Source organism: Nicotiana sylvestris, chromosome 2 (genome assembly GCF_000393655.2).
Source record: "Nicotiana sylvestris chromosome 2, ASM39365v2, whole genome shotgun sequence".
Taxonomy (NCBI): Eukaryota; Viridiplantae; Streptophyta; class Magnoliopsida; order Solanales; family Solanaceae; genus Nicotiana; species Nicotiana sylvestris.
The window spans coordinates 130,625,456-130,645,186 of record NC_091058.1 but is presented as its reverse complement, the minus strand read 5'-3'; the positions used below and the strand labels follow the sequence as shown (position 1 = coordinate 130,645,186).

General features: G+C 37.0%; 1 protein-coding gene across 1 annotated transcript; it reads left to right on the top strand.

Moving 5' to 3' along the window:
- Positions 1-8,681: 8,681 nt before the first annotated feature.
- Positions 8,682-18,654, top strand: LOC104237825 (probable galacturonosyltransferase 13). Its single transcript, XM_009792055.2, has 7 exons — positions 8,682-9,067; positions 9,146-9,392; positions 11,195-11,250; positions 11,412-11,567; positions 11,833-12,423; positions 13,471-13,773; positions 17,749-18,654. Exons 2-7 carry the CDS (start codon positions 9,170-9,172, stop codon positions 18,028-18,030), a joined length of 1,611 nt encoding a protein of 536 aa, XP_009790357.1. The 5' UTR covers positions 8,682-9,067; positions 9,146-9,169; the 3' UTR covers positions 18,031-18,654.
- The last annotated feature ends 1,077 nt before the right edge of the window (positions 18,655-19,731 follow it).

Below are 19,731 nucleotides of genomic sequence, written 5' to 3'. Positions count from 1 at the left end.
CAAACGATGCACAGTGACAGCTCTTGGGGCAACCAGGTATTTTTGCCTTAATGGAACTTCAGCATTTTCGATGTACCCGGCTATTTCCTCTAGAGTCGGGGTGAGTTCAAAATCGGAGAAGTGGAAGACATTGTGTGCTAGGTCCCAGTAGGTGACCAAAGCTCTTATGATATCTCCCCGAGGCTGGATTTCCAATAAACCTGTGAGACCTTTCAGATATTTTTTGACCTCATCTCGCCCTTCACCACCTAGATCATCCCACCATAGCCGCAACTTGACAGGGATTTTAGTCATTATTGAAAAGTGTTCATTTTGCGTTGTGCTCATCCTGAACATTTATTAAGGTGATTTAAGCAAAAATGATTTGACTCGAAAATGATTTGACTATTTTTAGAAAAGAGAGATCCGATTTTCGAACACGGCCTTTCAGCACTTCGGAGATGAAGATTTTAAGGTTGTGAGGGTCAATCGATCCAAATTCTAAAGAATAATCGAAAGCGGTCGTTTATGCCAAGTCAGCCTTCCGCCGTCTCTTTTGGAAACATTTGGCTATTTTGACAAAAACAACATCGCTTGATTTATTTATGACTCTTTTTTTAGAATAGTGGCCCGCCATTGGGAACACGGCCTCACAGAGCCTCGGGGACGAGGATCTTAAGGCTATTGGGCAATTTGGTCAAAATTCAAAAAATGACCAAAATGGCTGTTTATGCAAAGTCAGCCTTCCGGCGTCCCTTTCGGGAACATTCGGCTATTCTTGACAAAAACGGCATCACCCGACCCATTTATTAAAATTCTGACATTTTGGGCTATTTCCGAAAAAGGGGAGGTTGGACCCGATGAGGGTTGCCTACGTATCTCACACCCTGTGAGAATCAAATCGGCGTAGTTCGGGCCGATCAGGAATAAATGAAATAAACTAGCTTTTTTTTTTGAATAAAATACCTACAAAGAAAAAAGGAAATATTTTTTTTTTAGATTTTGATTTGTCTTTTTTTTTATTTATTTATTTATTATTATTTTTGAAAAGAAACGACGACTATATATATATATTTTTGAATTTTAAATTCTTTTTCCCCTCTTTTTTTGAAATTTCAAAAAATCTTCTAAGGAAATATTTTGGACTATTAGTCTGAATTTATGAAAGAGATACTACAAAAGAAAAGAGAAAAAAAAATATTTTTGAATTTTGAATTTTCTTGTTTTTTTTTTAAATTTTTTAAACAAATATTTTTTGGATTTTGAGAGCGATTAAAAGGAAATATTTTTGTATTATATATATTTGTTTTTTTTAAAATAAATCAAACTACAAGACAAATTTTGTTTCATTTTTTTAAAAAAAAAAATCGACAGGGTTTTGACACTACTTGGACATTGGTTTTATTTTTTTCTAAAAATAAGTAGTTATCTCCCTACACTGCTATTTTTATCTTTTCCTCTTTTTCACAATTTTCAAAAATTCCCGATTTCAGAAACCGGTCAGCATGCAGATCTGAAGCAAATAAATGCGTAGAACAAACAGGATGCAGCAGGATGGTCTTTTTCATTTCAGGTTGCTTGTCCTAGACGGACCCAACCCCTGTGTTGAGTCCCCTAAGTCAGATGCAACATGATGCAAATAAATGTTCCTACTAGGGATCCAGCATAAAGTCGAGTTATTCTAGGTTCATAACCTGGGTATTTGTTCTAGACTGTGTACCCGAGCGGACAACTCGAGTCGAGGAGGGGGCTACGTACCGGGGACCCGCAAGATCGTCCGGCTTTGTAACTTGTCCGGCCTCTTTCTTATTTCAAGGTATTGACACTAACTGAATAGGGAGTCTTGACCAGCAAGCTCCTCCCCGGAGGTAAGAAGAGAAGGGTTTCGGCACAGTTTATATATTCAGATAATATCAAAGCGGTAAAAGTAACATTTAGCACGTTAAGCATGAAACATGTAGGAAAATCAGATATAACCAAATACAACAATTTATCTAAGCTCGAATTCTGAACCCTGAACAAAATGTTCCGGGTTATTCCCCAGCAGAGTCGCCAGAGCTGTCACACCTCCTTTTTGCACGCCTACCCCGAAGGATAAATGCGTGAGGGAGTTTTTCCAATTTAAGTGACAATATTCGAAATGGGATTATTTATTTAATTCAGAGTCGCCACTTGGGAAAGGTTTGGCTTTTGGTGTCCCAAGTCACCGGTTTATCTTGAATCCCAATTCGAGGAAAATATTCGACTTTCCAAATGAAGTCTGCGAACCAGAAATTCTAAGTAAGGAATTCTGTTGACTCGAGGGAAGGTGTTAGGCACCCCCGAATCCCGTGGTTCTAGCACGGTCGCTTAAATTGTTATAATGGCTAAATATCTGATTTTAATACATGTTATAACTTGTGTGCTTTTATTAGATGTAAACCGCTTTTATTATTATTAGTTTTAATGGAATTGCAACGTCGTGAAAATGCATTTCGAACCACATCACAATCAATGCGCCCGTGGTTGTTAATACATTCCGACTCCGTTGAGATTTGGATTTGGGTCAAATAAATGCGCACCCGAATTTAAGAATGTAATTTAATTAAATCACGCCTAAAGAGTCTAACGCGTTATTATCTTTGGGGAAGGCAGTGAAATTCACTAAAACAGTCCATCCCGAAGTCTAAGTATTCAATTAAACATTTATCGAGGGCCCCACAATTTGTGTGTTTTATTGGGCGAGGCTCATCTCATTTATTTTAAAAGATGTCCTAAAGTGACTATATAATTTTTTTTTTTAATATATAAAAGGAAAGTCCTACTTACTTGCATGCTTGAGAAGGTGTAACTTCTTAGTCATTAGATTAGGACAAAAGTAAACGTAAAATTTGCACTCAAATATGTACAAGAGATAGTCGGTCACAAACCTTAGCCCAAGCCCAAATGGAATTCTAGTTTACAGGAAATGAAGATATGCTAAGTAGTTACGTCATGCATTTAGTAATCATCCAAAAGAGTAGTGCATGGCCTATTTGAATTAATGAATACTGATTGTTTATTTCCAGTGGCGCGCACGAACCTTCCTTCCTAATTATATACTTACGGGTTTCGTAATGTCAGTAAGAGTGCAAAACGACTAGGAGAATCATGTTGAAGTTGGCATTGAGATTTTAACAAAAACGAGACTGACGTATCAACTTCCACTCATTACTAATATGTTATTACGCGTAGGACTCGCAGATTTCGGAACCATTTGCCTGTTTCGATTACCATTTGATGTTCAATAACTAAATGTACATAAGCTATAAATGTAGAGACAAGCGAATGAATATTGATTCCTTATTGTAAGTTTAACTACAACATCTAACTATTAAGCATGAATTTAAACTAAGAATCAATTTTCAATCCATAGTCAATTACGGATACTGAAAGTTCAAAGCAAAACAACTTCCGACAAACTAAACATTGAATAACTACAAACTAGCTGAATGTCCATAACTACTGTCAATATGCGTAGGTCAGGAGTATGACTTCATTTCATTCAAGTTCAAAGTTACATCAAGGGGAGCTTAAACTGTGTACCTGAAATCGTAACACAAAAATGAAGAGGAAGCAGGAGTCAGCTGAAGCAGCGAGGGCAAAAGTAGCAATAGCCAACAACAAACAGTAGATTAAAACCAAGCAATTCCCATAATCCAGTTGCAATTTCAGAAGAATCAAACAGCAAATGACGACGACAAACCAACAGCAAACAACAAAGCCAGGGAATCGAAATATGGCCTAGAAGAACTTTGGAATTTAATCGAAACAAGTCACCTGGAATCCAACAGTAGAGTCCACCCCCAAAAAAAGACCTCCCTCAACTGCCTATCAATGGCTCTATATATATGCAAAAACAGACCATGCCAGCTCTTAAGAACACTCAAACCAAATTAAGAAACTAATTCTGCCATCATATTCCCTCTTTCTGCCCACTATTGTGTGTCCCATTCTATTTTTAATTCAAAAGTTAATGGCATATATTTATTTAAATCAAACTCCATCAAAACTCCCCGTACCATTATCTTTTGTTCCCAACTTTTATAAAACAACTTCATTAGATTAATGGCATATTGGTACTTCCTGACAGTCCACTCAAGTTAACCTCTTTTCTAAGTTTTGAAATCCCCAAATTACCCCTGAACACCCTGTGATTCATTGTCCTACCCCAAACCCCTCAAGTTCTGGATGCAGACTTTCTAATTACAATAGCTATAACCAATTCAAATCCCTAGTAATTTGAGATATTAAATCAGATGGCGTTAGGATGAAGCCTAAGGGTTCAGGGCAACACATATTGTACCAAACTATAATTGGGGAAACAATCATACTTAGCTTAGCAGCAGATGGACTGAGATCAAACTGACTAGTCTATGCCCTAACAGATCTGGAATGCAAAAATAAGGAACAAACAGCAGGGTTTCGAGGGGATTGACTAATCCAGGCTGGCAAACGAGTCATAAATTCAGCTCAATGAACTGAAGACAAACCACAAGCTCAATTCTAAACTCAAATATACCCACGAGCCCATTTTAACACAATATTCATAACACAAACGAGGTAGGAGGAGACACAGACAAGAATGAACCCAACACCAGACTATTATCATGCTACTCTACCATTCAAATATATCAGACTAATTGACGACGCATTACAACATACAACAAATGACAACAAGCAGAAATGATAATAAAAATTGGAAACTAATGAGAAGGTCTGATGGGGCAAGATGGAATCAATCAAACGAAACTGAATCATAACCACCTAAACACGCAACGAACAAGGAAGGAGAAAAAGGGTACCTTAAACAAAACAAAACTGAACGAGCTCAGGTCGAACCCTTGACTCGAATCTTTTGAGATCGAAGGGACCTTAATCGAGTGTTCTCTACTGAGAACACTTTGACTAAGGTTCATTGGACACCCAAATTTCCCCGCTTCAGACCAATTCCAGCTTTTGGTTTTCTAGGGCTTTTGGTTCGATCTTAGGGTTCGAACGATTCTAACCAGATTTGAACGGAACCAAGCGTGTCTAGGGTATGAGGGAGGTCAAGGGATACCAGGGTGTTAGTTTTGGTGGTGGATTGGAGTGGGTCCAAGTTTCGCTCGAATCTTCAAATAAAGATTCGAGAAGTTCGGGGATGATTCGATGCAAGCGGGTAGCATATTTGGAATGAGGGTGGTCAGATGGCTCAAGGGTGTTAGTTTGGGGTTGGTTAATATAAGTCGAGGTTTGGCTCGAATCTTCGACGATGTAGGTTGATTCGAACCAAACGGTTTGCAGATATGTGTCCAGGGGGTCAAGGTGCACTAGGGGTGTTAATTTGGTGGTCACCGGCGTCGTTGCCGCTGGGTTTATGGTGAGGGAACGGAAGGGCGACGCTAGGGTTTTTGAGGGTTTCGTCTCCGAGTTGATGGATATGAAGGGGTGCAGGGGGGTGTTTGGTTACGGGGGCGGGAGGTGAGAGAAGAGGGTTTATATACGGGACGGGGGAGTTGAATCCTGGTCGTTGGATCAAGAATGGTCAACGACCCAGATCTTTCATTTGGATGAAACGGCGTCGTGTGATTTAAGTGAGATTGGGTCAGTCTCTGGGGTTAAATGGGTCGGGTATCAGGGACAGCCTGGAGTCGTTGGATTGGATGGGATGAACGGCTCTGATTGGTCATGCCTAAACGGCGTCGTTTGGGATTAATGAAAGAGCTGAACTGGACCGTTGGATCTGTTTGATCAACGGTCCAGATGGAAGGTGCCAAAACGGCGTCGTTTCTTGTGTCTGGGGAACGGATTGGATCAATGTGTTTGGGCTTGATTCCTTTGGGTTCAAAAATGAGCCCAAGTCCGAATTCTTTCTCAATTTGCACTCTCTTTTTTTTCTTCTTTAATTTCTAATTAAAGAACACAATTTCTAATTAAAATTGTAAAATCAAAAAAATAAATTACTCAAATATTAATTAACACATATAACAATCAAACTCATAAATCAAAATATTTGATTAAAATAAAATCACACGATGACGAAAATAAAAGAAGAATGAATATTTTTTGCGATTTTCCTTTTTAGAACCAAACTATGATTTGATTAATTCCTAAATGCACAATTAAATCCGAAATATGCATGCAACATGTATTCCTTATATTTTAAGATTAACTACAACAAAGTAAAACATTTACGGACAAAAATAATTACCAAAATGTCATGCAAAAATTCTCAAAATTGTACTCGAAAGTAACTTGTTTTATTTTTGATTTCTTTTGGAGTAATTTCCGTGAAACAAAAATCACGTGCTCACAGTACATATACATTTTAAAAATATTATAGGAAAAAATTGGGTATTAACATCGTCCCATTAGAAACTTCCCCGAGAACCCGATTGGGGCGAAACCCGGGTGATGGGAAGAGAGTACGACTTGAGGTGTGTCCTCTTTCAGGAGTTGAGGTATTTGAGGTGGGCGACATTTCAATTATTTGGTAGTAATTTTCCCTCCATTGTTTCTAGTTGGAATGCTCCTTTGCTCGCTTTCCCGTGCGGCGCTCGTGTTCTTGTTTAAACCAACAACAGAGGGCAAACCAAAATAAAATTTTCCGTACCTCGATCCAACGGGTTGGCGAAAGGGAGCGATTTTGTAGCGTTGCTTGCTCTGCCTGGTATTTGAATGGTTGATGGAATGGTGGTTTTAGATTTGGCGGCCGTGTTCAGCTCCGTTTTTTAGCAGCGTCTAAGCTTTGTGCGAGTTGGGCTCGCCTCACTTGCTGCAGTGTTGAAATCGAGTCCCGGTCCAATCTCGTTCAATTCGTACCCTCCACAAGGAGACATATCATACTTCGTTCATGGACCATCCGATGTGTGGGGAAATGTGAAAGTAGGGCAAGATGTGCCCATTCTTTCAAAGGACTTCGCAGCAAGCTGTCGTCCTCTCATAAAGGGTGGGAACATAGGTTAATATACAAGGTGAATGTGTAAAATAGGGATGTGGTCACGCCAGATGACCATGATCCTATTTTGAACGTGAGTGGTACATTTCGTTGATTTTAGATCTGAAGGAAACTAAGGAATTTGGCTAAGAAATTCCCACAGACGGCGCCAAATTGTTTAGGCAAAAGATTTAAAACTCTTTTGTCAAACTAATTATCGATAATAAAGAAGGTAAATCTTAGCCAAACATAATTAATTTCAGCTCCAATCATACAAAGTACGAAATAGCGAAGAGTAGGAATGTATAAGATTTATTAATGTGATAATCGTACACCAAACACGAGAGATGAGCTTATATCCAGAGCAGTGATGCATCATAAACAAGGGAGCAAAGAAGGGAAAGAGAAGTAACTGTTGATAAGCGGGAAATTCCTCTCGTTTCCTCTAGTGTGGTTGTTCTCCTCTCCAAAAGATCCCCTTTGAGCTCTCTCTAGCTATAATATAGTCTCTTTCCTTCTTTATCCAATGGTCTTTGACCTACGTGTTTTTTTTTTACGAATGTGTCTTTCCTTGTTGCCCGAACACAGTGTTTATTCTATGATGTACGCTTTCGACGATTTGACCCCGATGATGGCCGAGGTGCTTTTTGCTCGACCCCTCATCATTCCTCTTGGGGACGAATCTCAGATTTTGACCCATACAATGATAGTGTATGAAAAAATTTACATTATCTGTGAAAGAAGTTAAAATCTTCAAAATAAATGATTTTACACCCACATCGAGCCAAAAAAGCTATAGAAGAAAAAAAAGGACGTCTTTGGTTTTGAATTTCAACTCTCAAATATGTCTATTTTGGATGATTATCGACAGCCCGATTGCCGACAACAAGTTAATGAAATTAACACTGTAAATTAATGCCCTAATGAATCGTGCCTTACATGACTAATTCTTCTTGGGAGGACAGTCATTAACGCAATTAGAAGAAGAAAAATAAAAGATCAAAGCCGATTTTTTGATAAAACTAATTTTAAAAAGTGTTTAATTTAGGAGCTGTCCATCTTTGATTTTACTTTCTACATGAATAGATGGATTACAAAACAAATGTTCTATTTTTCTTACAGAGTGACATTATCCAAAGTACGAAGATTACATCCTCTAATTTTCACAGTATATTTATCACCATTTTTCATTATCGTCCTATTGTTTTAATTCAAAAAATCACTTGTGCTTCGATTTGAATTAATATTTTATTTCTAAAAGATAGTATATACTTGTCGTTGATATTGCTAAACATGTAAATCAAATCAAGTTAAATAGAAAACGAATTTATTTCTTTTGATATTAATAATTTTTTTTTCATTTGTATCAATTGAAATAAAACTATACTAACGGCAGGGGAACAAAGAAGATAAAGTTAATTGAGTTAAAGCATTACAAACTTATCCATAAATATTGGACACTCTTTGAAAAGTTAAAAACTACCAAATCTCTTTATTAGGTAATTGTAGAAATTTTTTTGAAATAAAAAAAGAATGTGCTACAAGATTATAATAGTACGAAGTTTGCGTCTATTTTTAAATTTGAAATGATTTTTTAAACTATCCTTTAACATCTTTACCATAATTTTAGGACAGCTCTTTTATTTGAGCTAGGTAGCTTTCATTGGCCACATGCTTTTGACTAGAAAAATGTTACACATTCCATTTTTATATTTTATGCTGACACATCTTCCCCTCTTTATTTTTTCTTCCTAAAATAGAGAAGGAATTATGGATCAAAATTAGAAAAAACACAAAAATAGGCAATTACTCTCTCCCCTTCTTTAAACTTTCTCTCTCTATATTCCTTCTTCTGATCTCAGGGAGATAAATTAGCATATACTGCAGAAAAAAAATTCCCACCTCGGATTCAAATACTCAATTCATTCTCTTTTGATTAATTCACACATTCATGGATAAAAATTTCCGTTACACACATTTGCCGTTTGTGTGTGTAATTTCCATATATAGAAACTGATACAGAAAGTTCTAGACATTTCCATTAATACAAAAGGTGCAGCTCGCTTTTGGGTTTTGGGCGAAAGCGTGAGCACCCAATGCATTGGTCTCAAAATTACTGTTTTGGTGGATCTGACCTAGTGCCTTCTTAGAGTATGTGCTTTTATTTTAATATCCTTTCTGTTTTTTCAAATTACCAATTAAATGCAATTAGTCAGTTTTGTTTTTCAGGTAATTTTTGTTAGGACTATTAAGATGCAGCTGCACTTCTCACCTAGCATGAGAAGTATTACAATATCGAATAGTAATGGAGGAGGTGTAGGTGGTGGTGATTTGATGAAGATCAAAGTCGCAGCTCGCCAATTCTCTTATCGAACGCTCTTTCACACCATATTAATCCTAGCTTTCTTGTTGCCTTTTGTCTTCATTCTCACTGCTCTTGTTACTCTTGAAGGTGTCAACAAGTGCTCCTCATTTGGTACTTCACTTTTTCCCCTCCATTTTCCTTTATTGTAATGTTAATTAGATATTTTTAACTCTCCATTAGTAATATTGTCTGATTGGTCCTTAGATCATAATGTGTTTCTTCATTGTTGGAAATTGTTGATTGAGGTGGTAATGTTCATGTTTCTTTTTTCCCAAATTATCATTGGATTTACGTTCTATGCAACGATAGTGTAATGAATTCTTACACCTTCACTGTAATTTAACCTCTTACGGCAGGTTACTTACCAGTACGATGAATGCTTGTTAAATAAAGTTACCTGCAATTACCGTCTCAGTGACCTAATCGTTTTTGCACAAAGCTTAAGTTTATTAATATTGGGTAACTTTTTGTGTGTTGACGTCCTAATGCACCAGTTAAGCGTGACATTATGGTGATTGAAGTACCAGAAGGGACGAGAAGGATCCAAAATTGCATCGACGAAGTTGTCTGAGAAAAGCTATAATCTCTACGAATCAACGCAAAAGTTGCTAAAAACAGAACATAATGAAAGCAAAGGATCCATATGGGAGATACCAATTAGTTGGGATTAAGGTTCAGCTGAATTGAACCTACGACCTACATTAGGTATGGATGGGAATAAGTTTGGGATTGAGAACTTCTCTTTTAAGAGAACCCATGATTTGCCTTAAAGACAAATTACTCATCAATATAGGATTAAAATGGGCTTGAATATAACGCAATATCTAGATGATTCATATCCTTGATCTCAATTAGTTTGGGTTGAGGCATACTTGAGGCATTGATTGGTTATTAGGTAGCCTGGATTTTATTACAGTTTCGATAGGTATTCATCATTTTCCTCTCACCAGTAATGCCTAAGAAGTTGTTTTATTTCTTAGTTTTTTTGGCTGTCGTCTAATTTACTAAAGTTGTGTTGATTACCTATCCAAGTATTTCAGTTTGATAAGAAATACCCCTTAGAAATGAGATACATCAAAGGTGCTTTGATGATAAAAGCTGTAATATCCAGGAGCTGAAAATGAAGTGTCTAGTTCTTTCTATTTTTGGTGTAAGCAAGAGTACTTCGAAGATCTTGAGTCTATTTTTGATGTTTTAGAATCCTTGGGAGCAGACAAAGGATTAGGAATTTTCCCTATATTCCACTCTGTAAATACGGGTAACCACACCGTTTTTGTGTAGTTTATTTTATATATACACAAAAGTTACCTTCTCAAAGAAAAAGAAATACCCCTTAGAAAGGGAAAGAGGGACAATGTTAAAACAATTTCAAATAAGTTTTTGCAATCTTCAACTTGTTTATATTTGATTCTAGAAAAGCTTACCATCTCAATTAGAAATTATCTTAATGTTTTTATTAGTAACATGAGTTTAAGGTGTGAATATTGTGCGCTTTTTTGTGTGGTGGTGGTGGTGGTTGGGGGGGGGGGTCTTAGGGTTGTATCATGTATTTTGCCCTACTGGTATCTAGTGCAGTTTCATATATGTTTACCGCCATTATTTGCATGTGATACATATGCTTTCAGTAAATGTTGTTTGTTTCCTATGTGTTTGTGCTGTTTTGAATCACAAGTTTCTTTATTTTACATGTTCATATCACATCATTCAGTTGCTTTCAGATATTTTTAAATGCTGTTTCTCTGTTCCAAATAAATGTTTTAAGAATCTAGTTGCGATGCTTCTATTTTCTGCTTCTTTCTCAATTCAGTTCCAGATATTGTCTGCTAAGGGTGCTAGTTTTCCATTTTGTTTATGATTTTCTGCAAGAAACTACTGACAGACCATAACTTCATTTCCTTCACGTTGATCTTCAGATTGTTTAGGCAGAAGATTGGGACCAAAGCTCCTTGGTCGATCTGATGGTTCAGGGGTAAATAAACTTCTATCTACATTTCTTGTTGCTGGATTGATGTCATAGTTTTTCAATCTTCTGTTGAGCGTTTAAGTTGAATACCTTTTACTTTTTGTGATAAGTTTAAGTGGAATACCTTTCCTTAGCCCAAGCCTTTATCATTTTTGCTGTTCCAGCAGAAGCTTGTTAAGGATTTTGTTAAGATCCTCAATCAAGTGAACTCGGAGGAAGTGCCAGCTGGCTTGAAGCTCCCAGAGTCATATAGTCAATTGGTTTCTGAAATAAAAAACAACAAGTACAGCGCAAAAGAATTTGCTTTGATGCTGAAGGGAATGGTATGTGCATGTAATTGGCCTCACTCTTTCTTTGTGTACTATTTATTCAGACATATTAACTCGCATTTCCATTTGGCTTTATTGTTGTGCTTGCCACTTTGTTTTGGGCAGGAATTGATATATTATTTACCACATAATAGTGCTTCTTTAATGCCTGTGCATGCATTCGGATTCTGTGTGTACGTTGGGATGATCTGTATATAGCCCTTGGTTAAACTTTCCTTTACTTTTTTCTTTTCATCTGAAGGAATTCATTATTTTGCAGATGGAGAGATCTGAAAGGGAGATCAGAGAATCAAAATTTGCAGAGTTGATGAATAAACACTTTGCTGCAAGTGCTGTTCCAAAAGGCATTCACTGTCTTTCTCTGCGGTTGACTGATGAATACTCAACCAATGCTCATGCACGCAAACAGTTGCCTTCACCAGAACTACTCCCTTTGCTTTCTGACAACTCATTGCACCATTTTGTACTGTCGACTGATAACATCCTAGCTGCGTCAGTTGTCGTCAATTCTGGCGTGCAGTCATCTCTAAAGCCTGAAAAAATTGTTTTCCACGTTATCACTGATAAGAAAACATATGCAGGCATGCATTCATGGTTTGCTCTGAATCCTGTCTCTCCTGCTATTGTGGAAGTTAAAGGTGTTCATCAGTTTGACTGGTTGACAAGAGAAAACGTTCCAGTGCTTGAAGTAGTTGAGAGCCATTATGGGATTCGGAAATACTACCATGGAAATCATGTTGCAGGTGCCAATCTCAGTGATATTACTCCGCGATCTTTTGCCTCAAAATTGCAGGCTAGAAGTCCGAAATACATATCCTTGCTAAATCATCTCCGCATATATTTGCCAGAGGTAACACTTCGTTATATGGCATAAATTGCCTTCTGTGCTCTAAATTATATTGTGGAAGGATGAAATGGTCAGGTCAAAAAGGCTTGTTAAGAGAGGGATAACCTAGTAAGCACAAGGTTGGGTGTTCAAGTCACTAACGGAGTAAAAGTGGGGAAGGGCCATGTTGAGCTCCTGGGTAGGGGTTTGGAGGGGAGTGTGGTTTTCAATACACGCAAAAAAAAAATAAAAAATGAAGGAAATCTGTCAAGTCTAAAAGGCTTACCTTACCCCTCAGGAACAAAATGCCAGGATAAATATAGAGTCAAATGATCGGTCTAATTATGCAAAATTATTGCTTAAGCAAGATGCCTGCTATGGAATTTGCTTTATTAATCTCAACCTAGATTTAGTCAAGCATTGAAACTTTCTGTAGGCTGTAGTATTTATACACAAGCAGTATGTACACATAATCAACTTTCAGTATGTACATGTGAGCAGAGAGGCTATATAATTTTGTACTCCTTACCCGAATTGTATGTTTGCATATTGCTAAAGAGCACAGATTTTTGAGCTCCATAATCATTTTCCATTTATATGCCAATAGAATGGAATGGCCGAGTCTAATGTACCACTGCTTGGAACATATCTGCTAACAATTTTCAAGCTTGTATCAGCTTCCAGTCTGAATGAACAAACCATTGCACCCCCTACTGTGCATCAATAGGTGTTAAAATACTGAAATTTGGAGCGTGAAGTGTGTATATTAGCAGTTCTTCATTCCTCATTTTATTCTTCTTGTTCTGCCATTTAGAAGATGTCCCATAAAGACTACAAGTGTGTTAGCCCCGTCTTCTCTCATTTCAGCAAGAATCCCACTTTATGCAGAAATATTTTCTTCTATTTTCTCCTTCTTGCTTTTGGTTGAATTTAAAATTTACATTTTGCCATTTTTCTGTTCTTTATTCTTTCACATGTTTTTGTATTCCAATTTTTGCATTGTCTGGATATGAACACTCTCTTTACTCTCTTTCCAGTACAAGTTTGAGATTTTTGTGTTGTATTTTGCAGCTCTTCCCAAATCTGGACAAGGTGGTTTTCTTGGATGATGATGTCGTAATTCAACGTGACCTATCTCCATTGTGGGAAATTGACCTGAATGGAAAGGTGAATGGAGCTGTTGAGACCTGTAAAGGTGAAGATAAGTGGGTGATGTCCAAGCGATTCAGAAACTACTTCAATTTTTCTCATCATCTCATAGCAAAGAATTTGAACCCCGACGAGTGTGCATGGGCTTATGGGATGAATATCTTTGACTTGCGTGCATGGAGAAAGACAAGTGTAAGAGATACTTATCATACATGGCTTAAAGAGGTACTCAGATCTCCATGATTCTTTAACCTAATCTTTTAATATGTGAATTTTCTGAAATCTGAGATTATTTTTTGTTATCTTTCAAGAGCTGGAGATTACCTTCTTTTAAATCTTTCAACATCTGCAAATCTTCTAGGATTCCTGCTTATGTCTCCATAATCCTTGACGACTTTGTGGCTAGTTTAACTTTTCTATTGACATGTTCATCTAGGAAACACAAGTACGTCCTGTTATACAATCTGTATTGCTGTAAAATTAATAAAACAATAAACTTTCTGGAAAAACAGAAACAGTAAGTTAGTAGAAATAAATTCTGAAAACAGTATGGTAACTTTAAAATAAATTCTGGAAAATAGTATAGAAACAAATCGAGCCTACTGAATACACAGTGTGTCCTTAAGGAAATTATTCCCCTCAAGTACTCGAGTTTCTGGAATATATCCTCCCAGGATAGAACGATTTAACTCACCAGCGTATCGGTACCAAAAACGCGGATGAACAGCGAACCACTCGAAGGCTGTAAAAAACACTGGAATTTTTTGTGCAGAAGAAGAAGAAGAAGATAATCAGAAAATTTCGTAAGTAAATATTCTGGGATTTGAAGGAATATTTATAGCCAATTTGGTACTGTTTCTGAAAAGGTTTGCAACCTTTCAGAACAACCATAACTGTTGGAACAGGTTTGACACTGTTTCAGAACAGCCATAGCTGTTGGAAATATTGCGGGAAAAATAAAACGGATTTAAAATAATCCGGGAAAGAAAACTCCGGACCGGGTAGCGGGTTATTCCGGATTGAATTTTCGTTAATTAATTTTATTAATTAATTAATTAAATATTTGAAAAGAATTTTGTCTCAAAAGATTAATCAATCAATCGATCTTTGACCAAATCCAAATTCGAATTTGAATCTAAATCTGAAGCCGAAGCCGAAGCCGAGCCGAGCCGAGCGAGCGACGACGACGGCTCGATGCTTGCCTTCTTCTTAGCTCTTTAAGAGCTAAAAGATGAGCTTCTCTATATATACACAAAGATTTTCTTTCCTTCTACCAATGAGGGACAAAGTGCATTAGTAAAGTGAGCTAATTCAAACTTTCAATTCCCTCCATTTCTTTTCCCACCATTTTTCATTCACGCCTCTTTTGTTATTAATAACAAAATCCAACAATCCCCCACATGAATAAGGAATGCACGAACGAATGTGTGTTTTACATGCAAGAATTAATTGCATCTGGATAAGTAGGTTTCCCTTTGAACTTTCCGTAGTGAACTTATATCGGATGTACTCGGTCAATCGGTAGATTTGATATCTTTGAACCGTCGAGCTTTATTGTATACCTAGACAACATAAGTCACACAATCAATCCTTAACCATCTATGGTTCTCACGGTTGTGTTCGTTTCAGCCCTGAACACCGCCTGGTTTCATGAGTGCTTAGAGAATGGGCCTCTACTTTCATTCCCCTTGAAGCGGCTTACACTTCACACTCACATAGGTGATTTCTAAACGTGTAATCCTAAAGACACTATCTGGTCATATCCAGCCAGACTTAGCAAATCAATAAAAAGCTTTAAGCTTTTTTTAACTCATCAAAAAGCCTTAATGCTTTACCTCATTTTTTGAACATTGTCTTCATCACGAGAATGGGTTGAGTTATTTGACAATGTTGAACCGTCATTCATAACTTTGTTTGATCTCTTTGAACCTAGCTCTTGGGATCTCCAGTCTGCTAGGTAGAGTTACTGTCATGATGACTTGTCCTAGGCCTTTAACCCCATTCCCTTTGATGATCTTTCAACTGCCTCTCTAGATAAGCCTTTTGTAAGTGGATCCGACATGTTATCTCTTGACTTTACATAGTTAATTGTGATAACACCACTAGAGAGTAGTTATCTAACGGTATTGTGTCTCCGTCTAATATGACGAGATTTTCCGTTATACATAATGCTCCCTGCCCTACCTATTGCTGCTGGACTATCACAATGTATACAAATAGGTGCCAAAGGTTTGGGCCAAAATGGAATATCTTCCAAGAAATTTCGGAGCCATTCAGCTTCTTCACCGGCCTTAACTAAAGCTATGAATTCAGATTTCATTGTAGAACGGGCGATGCACTAAAGTTTGTTTGGATGATTTCCACGACACTGCTCCACCTCCAATTGTGAAAACATATCCACTCGTGGATTTAACTTCAGATGATCCGGTGATCCAATTTGCATCACTATATCCCTCGATCACGAAAGGATATTTGTTATAATGCAAAGCATAATTTTGGGTATGTTTCAGATACCCCAAAACTCGTTTCATTGCCATCCAATGTTTTTGATTGGGATTACTTGTAAATCGACTAAGTTTGCTAATAGCACATGCTATATCTGGTCACGTACAATTCATGATATACACCAAACTTCCCAATACTCTTGCATAGTCCAGTTGTGAGTCATTTTCACCTTTATTCTTTTGAAGTGCTTAACTCACGTCAATTGGAGTCTTGGCAATTTTGAAATCCAAATACTTGAACTTATCAAGTACCTTTTCAATGTAGTGAGACTATGATAATGCTATACCTTGTGGAGTCTTGTGAATTCTGATTCCTAAGATCACATCAGCAACTCCTAAGTCTTTCATGTCGAATTTGCTAGCCAACATGCGCTTTGTAGCATTTATATCTGCCATACTTTTGCTCATTATCAATATGTCATCAACATATAAACAAACAATGACTTCATGACCTGGAGTGTTTTTAATATAAACACATTTGTCACACTCGTTGATTTTAAATCCATTTGCCAACGTTGTTTGGTCAAATTTTGCATGCCATTGTTTGGGTGCTTGTTTAAGTCCATAAATTGACTTAACAAGTTTGCACACTTTCTTTTCTTTACCAGGAACCACAAACCTTAGGTTGTTCCATGTAAATTTCTTCCTCCAATTCTCCATTTGAGAATGCCTTCTTCTTAGCTCTTTAAGAGCTAAAAGATGAGCTTCTCTATATATACACAAAGATTTTCTTTCCTTCTACCAATGAGGGACAAAGTGCATTAGTAAAATGAACTAATTCAGAATTTCATTTCCCTCCATTTCTTTTCCCACCATTTTCCATTCACACCTCTTTTGTTATTAATAACAAAATCCAACACGTCCTAGTTCAACATTTTCACTTGTTATATGAGATAATCTTTATGATCTTGGTCGATCTTGGTCCCGCTTGAGACATCACGAATATTGTGAGTAGAAGTGGCAAAATGGTTCAAAGAAAATAGTTAACCACCCATATTATCCACTAAAAAATGGATTGGATAATGAACTTTTTAAAAATGGGTCAAATATGGATAAGAACCATATTATCCATATAGAAAATTGATAACCAATGAGTAACTTTTTCATGTGTAAAGCCTCAAATTGGGGGTTCCTCAAGTTAGGAGACTAAAAATTCTCCCAAAAGTGATCAATATGCAAGAAGTCATGGATAATATGGTTGCCCATATTATCCGCCGGTTAACCCGTTTTTTTATCCGTATTAAATATGGTTCGGGTCGGATAATTTATCCGTTTTTTCATTACCCGTTTTCAACCCGAATTATATCCGACACGACCCGTCCGTTTGCCACTTGCAATTGTGAGTAAGCAGTTCAAAGGTTCTAGAGGTTTTCATTGTCCTTTGTTATTTCCATTCTTAAATAGACAAAGTATAGAAAGTGGGGCATGGAATCTTTGCTTTACCTTCTATTCCCCCTGGGGTTGGTGTAGATTTGATGTTGGGTCACTAAATTTTGTTGTATCATGCCACTTATTGATAGTCGAAGGATTGATCAATTATTTCTATGCGAGAAGAGTTGAATAATCTGAACTGCTTACATATTGCGATTCAACTTGAAATCATGTGATATCTAGTCCTTGGCATTATCTTAATTTTCTATTAAGCAGAAATAAATGTGCTATTAATTGGCGTTCTGAAACTTTTTGGTCATTGTAGAATCTGAAGTCAAACTTGACAATGTGGAAACTTGGAACACTGCCTCCTGCTTTGATTGCATTCAAGGGTCATGTTTATCCAATTGACCCCTCGTGGCACATGCTTGGCTTGGGCTATCAGAATAAGACCAACATTGAGAATGTGAAGAAGGCTGCTGTAATTCATTACAATGGCCAATCCAAGCCTTGGCTAGACATAGGCTTTGAGCATCTCCGCCCTTTTTGGACCAAGTATGTTAACTGCTCCAATGATTTTATTAGGAGTTGCCACATATTGGAGTAGTTTATGGGTTGTGCTGCAAGGACAACACACGCAATAGAAGCTCAGATTGTGCTGAATATGTGTGGGGAACTTTAAGACCAATTGAGATGGAGATTCTGATACTTCGCAGAATTGGTTGGATATATTCAATTGTTGGAGTGCTGCGCACTTCTACAAAGAGAACCTGCATCGGTAGCATGTATATGAGATTCATTCTTCCCATCTGTAAAACAAAAATTCGTCGCCTAGTTTGTTGATGGGAAAAAGTACATTGTATATTTTCCATTTAGCTGGGGCGTGGCATAAAATGCGCACCATTACTATCAGTGATGAATTAGGACATCCTGATAAGCAAAGGTAGGATGCTGACGCTGTTTGAAGGCTGCCCCTTTGGCCCTGTTAGAGGTTGAGATGATTCTTTTCAGTTAATTTCATTTTTTCTCTTGTCAGTTTGGTTGCCATCGCCCCCGCATTTCCCTTTTGTATTTTTTGACTAAATCATGTTGATCATTTTAGACTATAGATTGTAGGAGAGTTTTAAGTCCCCAGTTGGGTAACTACGTAGGTTATACATATTGGTACGTTTTGTATGATTGAGAGATATTATAGATACGATCAGAAAAAAATCTTTTTACCAAGTTTCCACTCACTGACCTTTTGCTTATGTGTTCCATGCTTTTTAGCATACACTAGGGATGTGATTATTTTAGAGATTTCATTTTTTCAACGTTTTGTATTTCAATGTAAAAGTGAGAATTGTATAGCCGACAACTTGTTTAAGATTGAGGTATAGTAGTTGTATTTTTTTTAAAACTTTTCTAGTGGTGTAGCTTTTGCTCTCTTCTACATGATGAATTTTCGAGTTAGTATTACTGATCAAATAGTGAGATTTACTCAATTAACCTTTGGTTCTCAAGTTCCTCCTGATCAATTATCAGTGGTGATGTGAAGGTATTTTACAGTTGATTAAAACAATATAAGGGAATATTGATTGATTGATTAGAATAAACGATTTGGGCGTTTTTTGGGAGATTAGTTACTGACTTCTTTCATTTTTCGTTCAATTATTTTCCTTATTTTCTAACTAGGAAATCTGATGTCCGTGGCAACGCAAACTCGTTATCGAATAACAAACATTGGTGGCTTTGTCACCTTTTTTGGTGTTGGTGTACGAAAAAACTTACCGACGATGTCTATGCCAAATTATAAAAGTTTAACTGTTTATGTAAAAACACATGTCATGTGTAAAGAGGAATTATATGTGTCCATAGCAGTGATATTGCAACGATTTTAGTGTTAGTTTTAAGGACACAGGTGCCTTAGAGGGGTTCAGAGCGCGTATAAACGCCTTTGCACAACTTAAAACCAATACAAGCTAAGAGGTTAAGAAAATAGACCTTGAACCTAATTCCTAACTCAAACCCAAAAGTAAGAAATGTTCAAGACTATACAGGAAGTCAACAGTTATCCTCTCAACAATCAAATAAAGGTAAACAGCCAAGGAGCAGAAAACAGTAAAAGAGATCTCACATGTGTTCCAATGATTTGCTTTCAATTATTTTTGAAATGCTGTGTTATCTTTAATGCACTTTTATTCCAAATAACATGGACAAATCCCACATAAAATGAGTTACATAGTCAATACTTGTTCAGTACTTTGTTAAACTGAGAATCCAACATCAGAAGAAAATACATTCAAACAACACATATTTAACCCCCCCC